The sequence below is a fragment of the Miscanthus floridulus genome, chromosome 17 (assembly GCF_019320115.1).
Source record: "Miscanthus floridulus cultivar M001 chromosome 17, ASM1932011v1, whole genome shotgun sequence".
NCBI classification, from domain to species: Eukaryota; Viridiplantae; Streptophyta; class Magnoliopsida; order Poales; family Poaceae; genus Miscanthus; species Miscanthus floridulus.
In genome coordinates this window covers 79,345,545-79,359,076 of record NC_089596.1, presented here as the reverse complement: position 1 = coordinate 79,359,076, position 13,532 = coordinate 79,345,545, and the positions used below count along the sequence as shown (strand labels likewise).

The window sequence follows — 13,532 nt, the reverse complement described above, 5'->3', positions numbered from 1 at the left end:
CAGCATGTTCGGTAGACTTCCCAGGGCAGCATGTTCGGTTGGCTGGTTCATATCGTTGCTGGTTCGTGAAAAAGTACTGCTGGCTGGTTTGTGTGAGAGAAAAATACTGTTCTGGCTGGAAATTTACGATCGTTTACGACAAACCACAGCCAAACGAACAGGCTGAATCAGAGGACGGGATTTCCAGCCAGAGAGTTACCGATCAAAAGAGCAAATGAGAGGTTGAAAATCAGAGGACCCAAATAAAGTCGAGGAAAAGAGGAAATAGAACAGCCCAGGAACCAGGCCATGGCACTGGCATTGACATCAATGTTTCAAGGGGATGAAAGTGGATTTATGAAAGTTGATGGAGAGGTCCATGACCCATCTGTTTTTATTAGTAAAAAGATAAACAAATCTAATTATATTTTTAGTTTTGGATAGAATTTTGTTTCTCGAGTTATGTGGCCATGCTACGAAGCTGCATCCACCACCGTTTAAAGCTCCGAGACAACGGCTCCCCAACAGTGAGCTGCCGTCCACCGGTCTCATATTCCCGGGGCCTACCTGAAAGCTCTTCGCTCCTGGGGCAGTGGGCCCCACTGTCGCCTCGCCACGGCAGACGGCACCACGTGCGCCCGGTGGCGTTTCGACGGCATAAAACGAAACCAAGGAAACGGCAGAAGCGCCGAGCGCGCGCTCCTGGAGACCTGGACTGGCAACCAATCAGCCAGTCTGAGAAGGAGATAGGGAGCAGGGTCGAGAACAAGTGGACGGGCGGACGGACAATGGCGGTGGCCGACGAGGCGGCGGCGCTGCAGTTCACACCGACGTGGATCGTGGCGGCGGTCTGCACCATCCTCGTGCTCATCTCCCTCGCCGCCGAGCGGGGCCTCCATCACCTCGGCAAGGTACGTAGCCACGTAGGCGGAGCTGGAGCTGTTGCTTGCTTTTCAGCTGCTAGCTGCTACGAGCTGTGACGGTGATGCTGATGATCTGATGAGAGCTTCACTAACTCTGGTGTTCTTGGGCCGGCATGCATGCAGACGCTCATGAAGAACCATCAGAGGCCGCTCTACGAGGCGCTCCTCAAGGTCAAAGAAGGTAACTAACTACTACTAGAAAAAAAAGTTTTTTATTTGTTCTTCTACTCAGAGACGTACGTGCGTCTTCAGTGATTTCAGCTCTTCTGTGTGTTGGTGTGTATTGTTGCAGAGCTGATGCTTCTGGGGTTCATCTCCCTGCTGCTCACGGTGTTGCAGGGGACGATCCAGAGGACATGCATTCCTCCCAGCTGGACAGACTACATGCTGCCGTGCCAAAGACCGGGGCACGACGACGAGGCTCCTGCGGCGGCCGCCATGGCGGCGCGTCTTGTCGCCGCCGATATCCTCGGTAGGATCAGTAGGGCACGGACGCTCAGCGAGGCTGGAGCCGAGGCCGGGCTGTGCGAAATGGAGGTGAACTGACTGAATAATCATGCGACTCGGATATATAACAGTCGCTGTTCATAGATTTTATAATCTGTGAAAAACATTGGTTGTCAATGTCTTATTCATAATATACATAGATATTATATAGAATCAAACCAACAACATGGCGTCTTGATGTTTACTTCTTTTTGAATATATCTTATGGTATGCGTTTGTCTTGACAGGGGAAAGTTCCACTGCTGTCCGGAGAGGCCTTGCATCAGCTGCACATCTTCATATTTGTTCTGGCTGTCTCGCATGTATTTTTCTGTGCTACAACTATGCTTTTAGGAGGTGCAAAGGTAATTAATTAAGCTGCTTATGACATAAGCCTGCAGAGTTGCATGCAGTTAATAAACTGTGGAACTCTTGTTGCTTCTTCTGCCGGCTGCTTCTTACTGTTCTTTTTTTTCACTCAGATACACAAATGGAAAAAGTGGGAGGAGGAAATTCAGAAAAACGCTGCAGGAAACGGTATCACGACCCAGCTTTGCTGTTGTTGCTCATATTTTAGTGCAATGAGACACATTTGTTTGAACATCTTTTTTTTTTATTCTGAGGAAACTGGAAACATGTAAATCTTTGTGAAAACAAAAGCTATATATGTTTATGATCTGGTTATTTTCTTCACAACAAAAGGCTATGTTTGTTGATAGGATTGATAAAATCCGATATGTGAAACTGCAGGATGTAAGAAGGTGTTACCTATGCATCAAGTTTCATTTATCAGAGAACATTACGAGGTTATTGGCACAGATTCTAAGATGTTGTGTTGGCTGGTAAGGTGTACTACATTCATGTGTTCTACTGTCATATATTACCTGTATATTGAAAAATAATATTTACTCCCTCCAAAGAAAAAACTGACGTTTTAACCCTCACATAATAGTCTATTGGTGAATTAATAGCCTTTCCTCTTGCTTTTTCCCATTCAGCTATCATTTCGTAAGCAGTTTTATGGTTCAGTAGCTAAATCAGACTACGCTGCAATGCGTCTTGGTTTTATCATGGTAAGCACCATTGGATGTCAAGATAATGTTCTGTTATATTCTTTATACGTAAACATGCATGCATTCTTTTGGATTGCAGACTCACTGTCGCGGAAACCCGAAATTTGATTTCCACAAGTACATGGTGAGGGTTTTAGAGTCTGATTTTAAAAAAATAGTCGGTACAAGGTAATAATTCAATTTCAAATTTTGAGGGAAATTTGCTTCATGAATAATAAACTTAACCATGCTGTTTTTGTCGCCTTTTAGCTGGTGCTTGTGGATCTTCGTGGTGATATTTCTGTTGCTCAATGTCAATGGTAAGCCATTATTTCAACCTTTGTAAAAAAAATACTTTCATAGTTTTTCTCTGTTAGTGTAAATTCTTCCCCGGAACTAGTTTGTCCTTTTTAACAGGCAGCTAGGTCCTGTAGCAATATTTCAGTATTTATTAAGCTTCTCAAACTACTCCCACTTCACTTTGTTAATCTGCAGGTTGGCACACATACTTTTGGATGGCTTTCCTTCCCCTTGTTGTAAGTGCAGACTTTGAAGCAAGTTCTGAATTATAAGCATTCAGGGACTAGGTGCTTAATGAAGGGCGTCTAATTACTTCCTGCAGTTTCTGTTAGCCGTTGGCACAAAGCTGGAGCACGTGATAGCTCAGTTAGCCTACGACGTAGCCGAGAAGCAGACGGCGATCGAGGGCGATTTGGTTGTGACGCCATCGGACCAGCACTTCTGGTTCGGGCGGCCGCGGATCATCCTGCACCTCATCCACTTCATCCTCTTTCAGAACGCGTTTGAGCTCGCCTTCTTCTTCTGGATACTGGTAACACTACTAAGCATTACTAGGACACCGTTTCTGATTCTGAATTGTGCTCCCTCCGATGCCCATGACTGAACGCAACGACACTGTGTAACTTTCCTTTTGAAGATGACCTATGGATTCGAGTCCTGCTTCATGGACAACATCGGTTTCCTTGTGCCCAGGCTCGTCCTCGGGTAATTCGCATGGCCTCCCTCCAGTACATCTCACAGGAATTCAAATGGCAGCTGTGCATGTACATGAGCATGTTCTTCATTCTGACTCTTGCATCCATCTCCTTGTATGTACCTGCAGGGTCGTCATTCAGCTTCTCTGCAGCTACAGCACACTGCCTCTTTATGCAATTGTAACCCAGGTGCGTGCGTTGGCAGTTTTCTTTGTCTCAATATTCGTTTGTCGTCGGTGCACTTGTTATATACAGTATCCTTCAAACACTGATTGATGGCCTGTGCTCAAAGATGGGGAGCTACTACAAGATGGAGATCTTCAACGAGCATGTGCAGCACGGCGTCTTGGGCTGGGCAGAGAAAGCCAAGAAAAGATCGGGGAAGGAGGGCGGCAGCTCCCCGACCGCCGAATCCATGCACGGCGAAGATGCGGCCTAGGATTGGAATGGCGAAGCTAACGGGTAGCTGTGGGGGAGGACGATGAGGCAGCAGTTGCAAACTTGCAAACAGAGAGCGATAGCATGTTTCGTTTGCTCTACAGCAATGGCTTTGTATGTTGGGTGGTTTTTCTGCTGTAAAGCACAGACGAGACGAGCTGTAATTTTTGCAGATAGCTTCACTCGCAGCAGCCGGAAAACACTGCTGGTATTATGGTATATTTGTGATCTCATCTGCGCCGAAAATTCCTCAGAAGATCCTGAACTCGATGACGCCGCAGTGTTACCGTACATTTTGCAATCTGACGATGACCACACAGCAGTACGATAAGAATGCGTCACTCTGCACGACGGCGCTCAGATTTTCACCACGAGGCAGACAGCAATAGCAACAAGCCAACAACGCCTCTGGTTAAGATGAGACCAAGCTCGGACAAGGTAGAAACGAAAATTCATTAATTCAACAAGAGCCGAATCTTCCAACATCATACCACTGTTGCCACAGAAATTCAGCAAGAACCAAAACTCTCAACGTCATTTCATTACTGCCACAATACTTCATCCTGCCAAAACATGTGTACTCTACGACAGTGGCTTGTAACCAGCATAGAATGTGAGCCTAGCTCATCTAATTGGGCGAGAAATGAAGTTATACATCCGAACCATTCAGTTTCGAGTTCTCATCAATTCAGAATTCGGATGTCTATTTTTTTCTTCTTCTAAATGATTAATTAAAAGAACGTCTAGTTCTTCCTAGGTTCCTTAATTAATTTTTCTTTCAATAACGTACTCGCACTTTTGAAGGTAGCATCACTCATGGCAGTCAGAAAAGACAGTTGATATATTTATAATATCGTTAATGCTCTGTGCAGGGCGTCTGTCCGCCCGGACGCACCTTGCTAAGCCTGGTCCCCTCACGGCTTCTCCATCTAAAAAAAGTGGACATATTTGGCATTCCACTTCCTCCTTGCCCATTGCGGCCTTCGTTCTTATCCATTCGCATCGATGACTTTGATGCGGAACTACGGGACAGAGGTTGCGACGGCTGTGCCGGCAAGCTTTGCACACGCTACCAGCAACCGGTGCACCGTCGAGCTTCATGCATGCATCACCGAGCCGGCGAGCCTCCACGACGGATGCTACAGCAAGCAGATGAGGGGAGGAGCTTCGTGTGACGCCGCCCCGCCGGCGAGTTGCCGCCGACCTCCGCGCCACCGTCAAACTCCACAACAACGAGTATTCACCTGCCCAAGCAGCAAAGTGACATTGCGTTGCAAGTGTACGTTACAGGTGTTTCAACTGTTTCAGACGAATGTTTCAAGTTGTTTATCTGGATGTTGCAAAAATACATCTAGATGTTGCATATGTTGCAATATATATATATATATATATATATATATATATATATATATATATATATATATATATATAGAACTACTATCCTGTAGCTGGCTACAGAATAACTTATTCTGTAGCCACTTTGAGTTACGATAATTACTATGTTATTTTACGAGATTATAGTAACTCCTTACTAAGTGGTTTAATATAACGTTATGGTAAATATCCCCATGTGTTATAGTAACCCAACTATCGTAAATATGTATTTATATTATGGTAAATTAGTATATAAAATTATAGTAAATGGAGGTGGCTACAGAATAACTTATTTTGTAGCCGGCTACTGAATAGCCTCTCCCTATATATATATATATATATATATATATATATATATATATATATGTGTGTGTGTGTGTGTGTGTGTGTGTGTTTTCTATTTTTAACGTATGTTGCAAGTGTTTTATCTGCATGTTGCAAGTGTATGTTCCAAATATTTCATTTGTTTCAGACGTACGTTGCATCGAGAGTTTCTTGTTTTAAAGGTATGTTCGGAGAGTCACGGGGACACGGTGAGTGATAGGGGCACGGCCCGGGCACCGAGGGATGGGGTGCGGCGAGCCGAGTGCCTGCGGAGGAACATGCTGGAAGGCAGGGCGAGCCGCGCGCTGTGGGAAGGCGGGGCAAGTCGCTCGTATCGGATGGTTACTGTGCCTCGTATCGAACGGCTAAGAGCTGCGTCCATACACGTCGGCCAGATGTCCAAGCGCTAGCCTCTCCGTTATAATATCTAGCCATTACAGTGACTCCGCAAAACCTATGGTGGAAATGCTGCGTGGTAACTTTCATGATACTTAGTTGGTCTTTCCCAATCTAACCATGGAGGCAAGGCAAGACAAGAATCAATCATTATCTACGCAACTGCAGCTCTCATCCCCTTGCTTGACACAACAAAATGGCCTTTTGCTTGCGATGACACTGACACCACCAGCACCAGCAACAGCAGAACTTTTAGTCTCAACTAAACTGGTGTAAAATAGAAATGAAATTCAACAAGACCCAAACCTTTCAACACCATATCATGTGCCACAAAATTTAGTCGCCAGACTCCACCTGCCAAAAAAAAATCGCATAATTCGGCAAACAATACCTCCATCACAGGAGCCAAAGGTCATGTTCTGACAACATCAGACCAAAAAGATATTTGGCATTCGTCCCTAAAAAAAATCTTTGAAGAACCCGATGGGTGACAAACTTCGGTCATTCACAGTAGAACTAGACAGTAAAGAACCCAAATTTACTGAACAGTTATGATACATCACACAGCCATGATGGTCACTGTATAACGTTTTACACCATTCGATCAAGTAGTAGATAATAGAACCACCACCGTCAATCAACTTGGGTCAATATTGTGCAAAGTTCTGCCAGCAACAAGTACCCAGTAAACACAGTAGGACAAGCAGATCGGGCAGCGCTCAATAGCATCAAGCAGAACTCGATGGTACAGAACCCAAATTTACTGAACAGTTATGACACATCACAAAACCATGATGTTACTGTATAACGTTTTACACCATTCGATCAACTAGTAAATAATAGAACCATCATCGTCCATCAACTTGAGTCAATATTGTGCATAGTTCTGCCGGCAACAAGTACATAGTAGACATTTCGCAGAACAGTAGAAGGAGCATGATATAATCTGGACCGGAATAAACTCATACCAGCCATTCATTAAAGTTTCCATGTGCTGTCCCCGACGATGTGATCTTTGATAAATATGACAGTATGACTGAAATCAGTATTCTTCAGCAGCACTAGCAGCACTCAGATCCACACTAAGATCCACAGTCTGCAATGAGATCAGAGTTAGGATGCACATGTTTGATCCATATTTGCAACATAAAGTAGTAGATCGAGGAACTAGATTCATTAAATCTTAAAATTACAGCATAGGCGACTTTTTTTGTTAGCTGGAAGTGTGGAACACACACAGTTCCAACTCTTGGTATCTAGCTCCGCTCAAAATAAGGTGTGCATCAAGTCATGATTAAACAATGCTCAGTTAGTTGTAACTACTCGATAAAAATATCACAGATTCACAAGTTTTCATTTAATTGGACTTAAGTTAAAACTCTAAAAAAAAGTTGGACTTAAGTTTGACCAACAATTTAGCACAGTACACTAACCAAAGACTACTGCAGGCTACATCACTCCAATCATAAAAATAAAGATGAAGTCCATGTTACCTTTCCAGTGATCAGTGTATACATGTTCAGAACATCTGTTACAGTTGTTTCAAAATGTGTGGTGGCATCATAGCTCTGCACGGTGAAACAGCCACAAAGATTTAGTAGAATGTTTAAACAGTGAAGTTAAATGTTCATTCTATTAACATATACTGCACATCTTACCGTCGAGACAAAGCAATTGTCAAGAGATGGTTCGTTCACTGGTTCATATCTGTCATAAATATCATAGAATATCTCATCTACAGAACCAAGTAGATCAATTCCAGGCTTTAGCTCAGACTGGGGATTATCAGTCTCTGCTTCTGCAGACACAAATGCAATGAACTTCCCTCTGGGCGCAACATTGTGCGTGTATGAGCAACAGAAAACATACCTAAAAGAGGATATGGACAGAAATATCATAATTGCGTCAAGCGTAGTGATCCACTTGATAAAAGTGTTTAAGTAAATCTAGTGATTAATGAAATGAAAACTATTTCAGCATGAGAGAAGGCCTCACATGTCTGATCTGCGTCCAAGTTGTTTCTGAGGCAAAATAATTTGAACCGAGTGGGACTCATTTGTATTAGGGATTGGGTGGCTCATGATAGCAATCGCTCGTACAACTCTACCGATCTTCCTAACCTGTTGAGAAACATTAGGGTGGCAGAAAAAATGAGAAAAAAAAAAGTTTAGCAAAAACACCAGAAGGCCATATAATAACAAATACCTTCTCAAGATGGGGGAAAAAAGAAGTTCAGTAAATTAGCTTGTTATCTAGCAAAGTATAAGTATTTGGCACCGAAATGACCGAGTCCTTTAAAATCTGGATATAGAGAGTATTCACCTTGTTTGGTAAATATGAAGGATCACAGACCACCTTCTTGCACTTTGCAGTTTCACCTTCAGATGTGACACCGCACACTTTCCCCTCCATATCGAATTCAACCTACAAAATGAAGCAACACAGGTAAAAAGGAGAGCACTTTCTTGTCATCTAAATTATGTGAAGATAGGTGAAAAAGAAGACCTTGCACTCTGGCTTGTTTAACATGTAAGTACCACCATAAACAGCACTCAATCGTGCAAAACCCTGTAGCCCAAAACAAGCACTGTATCATCAACAAGGAACATGATGCCCACTCGAGAAGTATTACATTAACAGATTCGATTTTGACTGACCTGCGGTAGCTCACCCAGCCCATATAGTGGATAGATATATGGCGAGCCTCCTTGAAAGCGTGCAAGAGACTCTGCATATAGCTAAAAGCACACAATAGGTGAGGAAACATATTCAAACCATTAGGAAGCACACAAGTTTATCTATAGCAACTAGGAAGCAGCTTTGGCCAAGACTTACTTTCATCCTTTTCACTGTATCAAGCGCCGGTTCATCAAGGTAACGATCATCTCTATGAAGAGCAAGTGCATGTCCGACGAAATCCACTGTATCATCACTTAAACCATATTTACTGAAATACACATGGAACATGAGTTACCTTTGTGCAGAAAGAGGTTAGTTATTTGCCATTGAAAAATTTGCAATCCCAAAATGTGTCACTGACATGTGGATCATGGACCCACATGTCATGAACACAATAAGGGGATTGGAACATGCATAGGTTGAATTTTACACAAGAACATAAGAGCAACATGCAAAAGAAATATCTTTGCACGACATATGGAATAAAATGCTATCCATGTATAATCTGCGAGGCAGCAATGTTCACAATGGATCTTGTAGGAGCACAACCCTGAATGTAGCAAGAGTGCCACTAGGAAAAATCTAGATGCTAACTACAATGAATTTAGTTCACAGGTAAGATGCAAGGCCAAGCAATGTCTACAAGGAATGAGTATAATGCAACAAGCAGAGAGGTACTAACGCTATAAGTTCTCTAGTTGTCACCCTAGTAAGGTCCAATCCTTGATGTGTCCTTGGATCAGCTTCATTGTAATCTTGGACATAAATGAAGAAGTTCCTTGCTCTGCGCTTCTCGAACAGGCCCATCAAAGGGGACTTCAGAGCCTCCATATCAGTGGCAGGGACCTTGTAAATCTGTGAAAATAATAACAGAGATACGGCATGTTACCCTACTAGATCTAAGAAAATTTAGGAAACGTAATGTTGATGAAAACAGGACGAGAACATAGACTGATGACTACCTTCCCTTTGCTGAAAACATAGCTCCCATCAACAGCTTTGAATGACAAGTACTTTGTCACGTCAGTGTGGATGAGGGTTCGAACCAATGTCCCATTTGCCATCATAAACTGATAACAGAAACAGACTTTTTTTAACAATGAATCAACAAAAACATAATTATGGTACACGGTAATATAGATAGTAAAAAAAGAAAACTATTAACAAATAAGTCATAAATATAGCAGGAGTACTTTGCAGACTTCTTTTTACAAACAGTTCTGCAAGGGATTTTCATAACTTTCTGAAGCAAAAATCAACACATAAATCACATTAAAAGAATACAAATGTTTCCTGTCAAGTCAAAACAATGCATGATCACAGGGTTGGTGTTATATTTATCATCCCGCAGGTATTTCCACAAATATTAGCTGTGCTGATAAAGGTGCTAGAAAGACATGTTTGCATAGGATAAAGGCTGTTGGTGTTGCACCTTTGGCACCATGTCCACATTGTAGTCTCTGCTTGCACCTAGATGTGCTGGGGGCTTGTCTTCCCCTCTAAACCTCTTCCAGAGCTATTCCAAAAGGTAGAGTGGAAAGCATGTCAGTCTAAAAGATCCAGCAAAATCAATCAAAAGCTTTGTTATGACAAGAAATCGATGCACAAATCTAGAACCCTCTGTACTTAAACAGAAGTTGTAGGAGTTGCTTACCTGATTAAGGTTGAGGGAGGTGGAATCTCCTCCATAGTAGTCATTTCTGTCCATATGCAAAACCTATAATATCATCGAAACCACGTCCTCAAAAGTGAATTTCCTAAACTTAAATGTAGACTTAAAATACCACAACCTTAAGGTTCTAAAAATGGCATAAGGATCAAAAGCAATTACAGACCAGGTGGCATAGAATAATTCGACTCATGCATACATGCATAATGCACTGAGAAAAGACAGAGGTGTTTGCAAGGGGTTGTGGCAACTTCTGGATATCGTATGTACTCTTAAATTGACTCCTCATACGGCACTCTCATTATACATCCACTTAAAAGCTCTCTAATACAAGGCCCCATTCCCTGGTGGCACAACTCTAGCTCCAAGAACCAAGATTCACCTCAGATCTGGAGTTTGTATACTAAAATCAAGAATCTCAAGACTATAATTTGTCTAGAACTGAAAGAAACAACTCATCCGAACAACTTAAATGTACCCATAGCTCCAGATTCACAGATTTATGGACCTAGGAATACCTAGCTCCGAAAAGTCCACAGATTTATTGGAGCTGGAGCCCTGCTAAAAGGGGTCAAAGCATCTCTACGGCATAAGGGTTCACTGTTTCATGAAAGAGGCTTTTAATCCCATCCTACTTGGTTTGGACTCTTGGTAGCTCGCTTATTAGCGGAGACTAGGCGTGTTTGAATGGCGTCCGAAGGTTGCCATGCTGGCATGCTGCAAGATCAGCGCGCCGCACTCGATCAGGCTGTTGTTTGTTTCATGACTGAACATTTGGCTGCTGCACCTTGCTTGGCTGTTTTTTAGTGCATTTGGCTGAAAAAGCTCGCCAAGAGTGTGGCGGACATTTTGTCCGCCAAACTTCTAGCATGGCCACACTTGCAGCTTGGTGTTGTTGGGAAGCAAAACAAACCACCCTTAATCTCCAGTGTTCCATTGCCAGCCCCATGTTCTAGATGACCTCCTCCCACAACCCATCTACCATGCCCCTAGCTGGTACCAGCTGCAGGTGGCTACTGTAACCAGCTCCACTGCTACCGTCAGCAGTTGAAGGCAACCTGGCATGCCCTACAACCAGTGGCGGAGCTAGAGCAAATCTGAGAGGGGTGCGTTTGCCTTTGTGGGTGCGAGTGTTTGCAATGTGTGGGTGCATATATGGTGGAAATTTTTTGTGGGTGTGGCTGCACCCACAGAGTTCAGTATAGCTCCGCCCATGCCTACAACTCTGCTATGTTACCACCACCGCCGCTTCCTCACCTTACCCATTAACAGCCAAGCTGCTACCAGGAAGCACTCAGTCTACCAGCTTCCCCATAGTCGCTCAGCAGCAAACCTATGGTTACCAACACCCTTGCTGCCCCTGCCACAGCAGCACCAATACCAACCACAGTCCAGCTTCCTCCTTGAAGCTGAGGCCAAAGGTCAGGGTGGCTTGGGAAACCCAGAATCCTAACCCTAACTTCTATCATCAACGCCGTATTGCAAGCTACATGCTGCCACCTGTGTATGTGCAACAAATAGGGAAGCCCACTTATTAGGCTAATATGGAAATTGAAAAACATTGGTTTATCAAAAGCAACAAGTGTGGGCAAGCAACACGACAAAGTACAATTAGTTTGGGCAAGAATGGCCACCCTTCTCCCTCTCCTTAATCCTCACTTTAATTCGTACTACATGTTCTTCCACCGAATTGCTGGTAAACAGTACGATTGAGTGCCATTTCCCGATTAAGCACGGCTGCTCGCAGTCCTGATCTAGAGAACCACTCCTTGCTAAGCTCAGACTATACTCAATTGCATCAATGGCTGGCCCGCCCCTATGGATTCACCAAGCGCTTAAGGGGCTCGTAGGTAGACGAACGCTATAGATCAGCATACGACAGCAAAGCGAAGCATGCATCTAATCGCAGCGCGTAACGTCCAGATCAAAGGGGCTGGGGCACCCGATCTAGGAGCTCGTGTGCTCCAGCGACCCAGTCCACTCCAAGTGATGCAAGCGACCTTGAAGCACCGGACTTGTACGCGGACCCGAAATCCGAGCACGGCAGCTACGGATCCTACTAGCGGCGGCTGTAGGGGAAGCGAGCGGGCGTGAGGCGGGCTCACCTTGAGGCCGTCGACGGAGAGGAGACCGCTCAGGATGCACTCCTTGAGCCCCGTGCCTAGCACGATCACGTCGTACTCCTCATCCATGGCTGGCTGCCCGGTGACGCGGCGGCGACGGCGGCGAAGAGGAGATGACGCGGCGGAGAAGAGAAGTGGAGTTGACGAAAGGAAGCGAACGGTGCGGTGCGTGGGGGGTGGGAATGGGATTTTGGCGTTTGGGAATCCGAGAGGGAGGAGCCGGATGCCGGATGCGGATGGGGATGCAACTGGTCGCTTTCGCGCGCAGGTCCTCGGCTTACGAGATAATTGCGGCCGTCTTTTATTTTTTGTTTATTATAAGCAAACATGCTAGTGTGTTACAACCGGAGAAGAAAAATGCCGTTTGGTTCAGTGTTACGTGAGGGAATGGCAATGGAATCAGCTGCTGACGTTAATGGATACAGGGGAATGAAAAACGCTTCTTGTTTGGTTCGCGAGTCCCACCGCTCTGCGACTGAAGGAGGGAGGGTAGCGTATTTGTATTGGGCTGGACCCGTTCGCAGAGCCACCTGAAGCAAACACGGAATGAAGTGATCTCTTGACGCTGTGAGCGGTTGACGGGACGAAAACACCGAACCAAACACTATAGTGGGAACCCGAACTTCAGTTAAACAAATCATCTATTATATTTTGAATTGCAATATTTCCTTTTCACTCAATCTACTTGGTTGTATATGTTTTGTAAATGCATATACTTCTTGAACTTGTTATTGGAAATCTCCAAACACATATATAAGTTTGATTTGTGTTTGAACTCTCTAGGCGTAGTGAACTTCATATTATTCTGTTGTGTGTAGATGTCAACGGGGGCCTGTTCCCCGAATCACCACGGGGAGTTCATCCATTAGGGGACGGGGATGGTATGAATTCTACCCCCACGGAGGATTAAACGGGGCTGAAGTTATCCCCGTCGGGGATAAGGGGGCGGGGACGGTATGCAGGCCCCCATCCCCGCTCCCCACGGGGACCCGTTTCCAAAGGCCCATATACTGGCAAGGCACAATACCTGTGATAAGCAATGTTGCAACCCTAGCTCCTCACTTCCTCAGTCCCCAACTCACCCTCTCGCAACC

General features: G+C 44.5%; 2 protein-coding genes across 2 annotated transcripts; one reads left to right on the top strand and one right to left on the bottom strand.

The window, feature by feature from the left end:
• Positions 1 to 661: 661 nt before the first annotated feature.
• Positions 662 to 4,104, top strand: LOC136516971 (MLO-like protein 1). The gene is made up of 14 exons (XM_066510487.1): positions 662 to 890; positions 1,026 to 1,083; positions 1,195 to 1,439; positions 1,637 to 1,753; positions 1,871 to 1,925; positions 2,139 to 2,230; positions 2,387 to 2,461; positions 2,541 to 2,629; positions 2,711 to 2,760; positions 2,936 to 2,976; positions 3,063 to 3,272; positions 3,378 to 3,445; positions 3,564 to 3,624; positions 3,728 to 4,104. The coding sequence occupies exons 1-14, from the start codon at positions 768 to 770 to the stop codon at positions 3,872 to 3,874; spliced, it is 1,431 nt and encodes a 476-aa protein (XP_066366584.1). The 5' UTR covers positions 662 to 767; the 3' UTR covers positions 3,875 to 4,104.
• Positions 4,105 to 6,484: 2,380 nt separating this feature from the next.
• LOC136516972 (guanosine nucleotide diphosphate dissociation inhibitor 2) lies at positions 6,485 to 12,647 on the bottom strand. Its single transcript, XM_066510488.1, has 13 exons — positions 12,421 to 12,647; positions 10,301 to 10,363; positions 10,079 to 10,162; positions 9,609 to 9,716; positions 9,329 to 9,501; positions 8,803 to 8,914; positions 8,625 to 8,705; positions 8,473 to 8,535; positions 8,290 to 8,391; positions 7,963 to 8,087; positions 7,626 to 7,836; positions 7,461 to 7,535; positions 6,485 to 7,063 (listed from the first exon to the last, which is right to left on the bottom strand). Exons 1-13 carry the CDS (start codon positions 12,505 to 12,507, stop codon positions 7,010 to 7,012), a joined length of 1,338 nt encoding a protein of 445 aa, XP_066366585.1. The 5' UTR covers positions 12,508 to 12,647; the 3' UTR covers positions 6,485 to 7,009.
• Positions 12,648 to 13,532: the final 885 nt, after the last annotated feature.

Bases quoted from the DNA above. Each gene is read 5' to 3' on its own strand.
- LOC136516971 (XM_066510487.1), top strand. From the start codon at position 768: ATGGCGGTGGCCGACGAGGCGGCGGCGCTGCAGTTCACACCGACGTGG. The intron at 891-1,025 runs GTACGTAGCCAC...GCATGCATGCAG, and splicing joins GCCTCCATCACCTCGGCAAG to ACGCTCATGAAGAACCATCA. The intron at 2,462-2,540 runs GTAAGCACCATT...TTTGGATTGCAG, and splicing joins TGCGTCTTGGTTTTATCATG to ACTCACTGTCGCGGAAACCC.
- LOC136516972 (XM_066510488.1), bottom strand. From the start codon at position 12,507: ATGGATGAGGAGTACGACGTGATCGTGCTAGGCACGGGGCTCAAGGAG. The intron at 9,717-10,078 runs GTGCAACACCAA...TTCTGTTATCAG, and splicing joins ATGTGGACATGGTGCCAAAG to TTTATGATGGCAAATGGGAC. The intron at 9,502-9,608 runs GTAGTCATCAGT...TTATTTTCACAG, and splicing joins ATGTTTTCAGCAAAGGGAAG to ATTTACAAGGTCCCTGCCAC.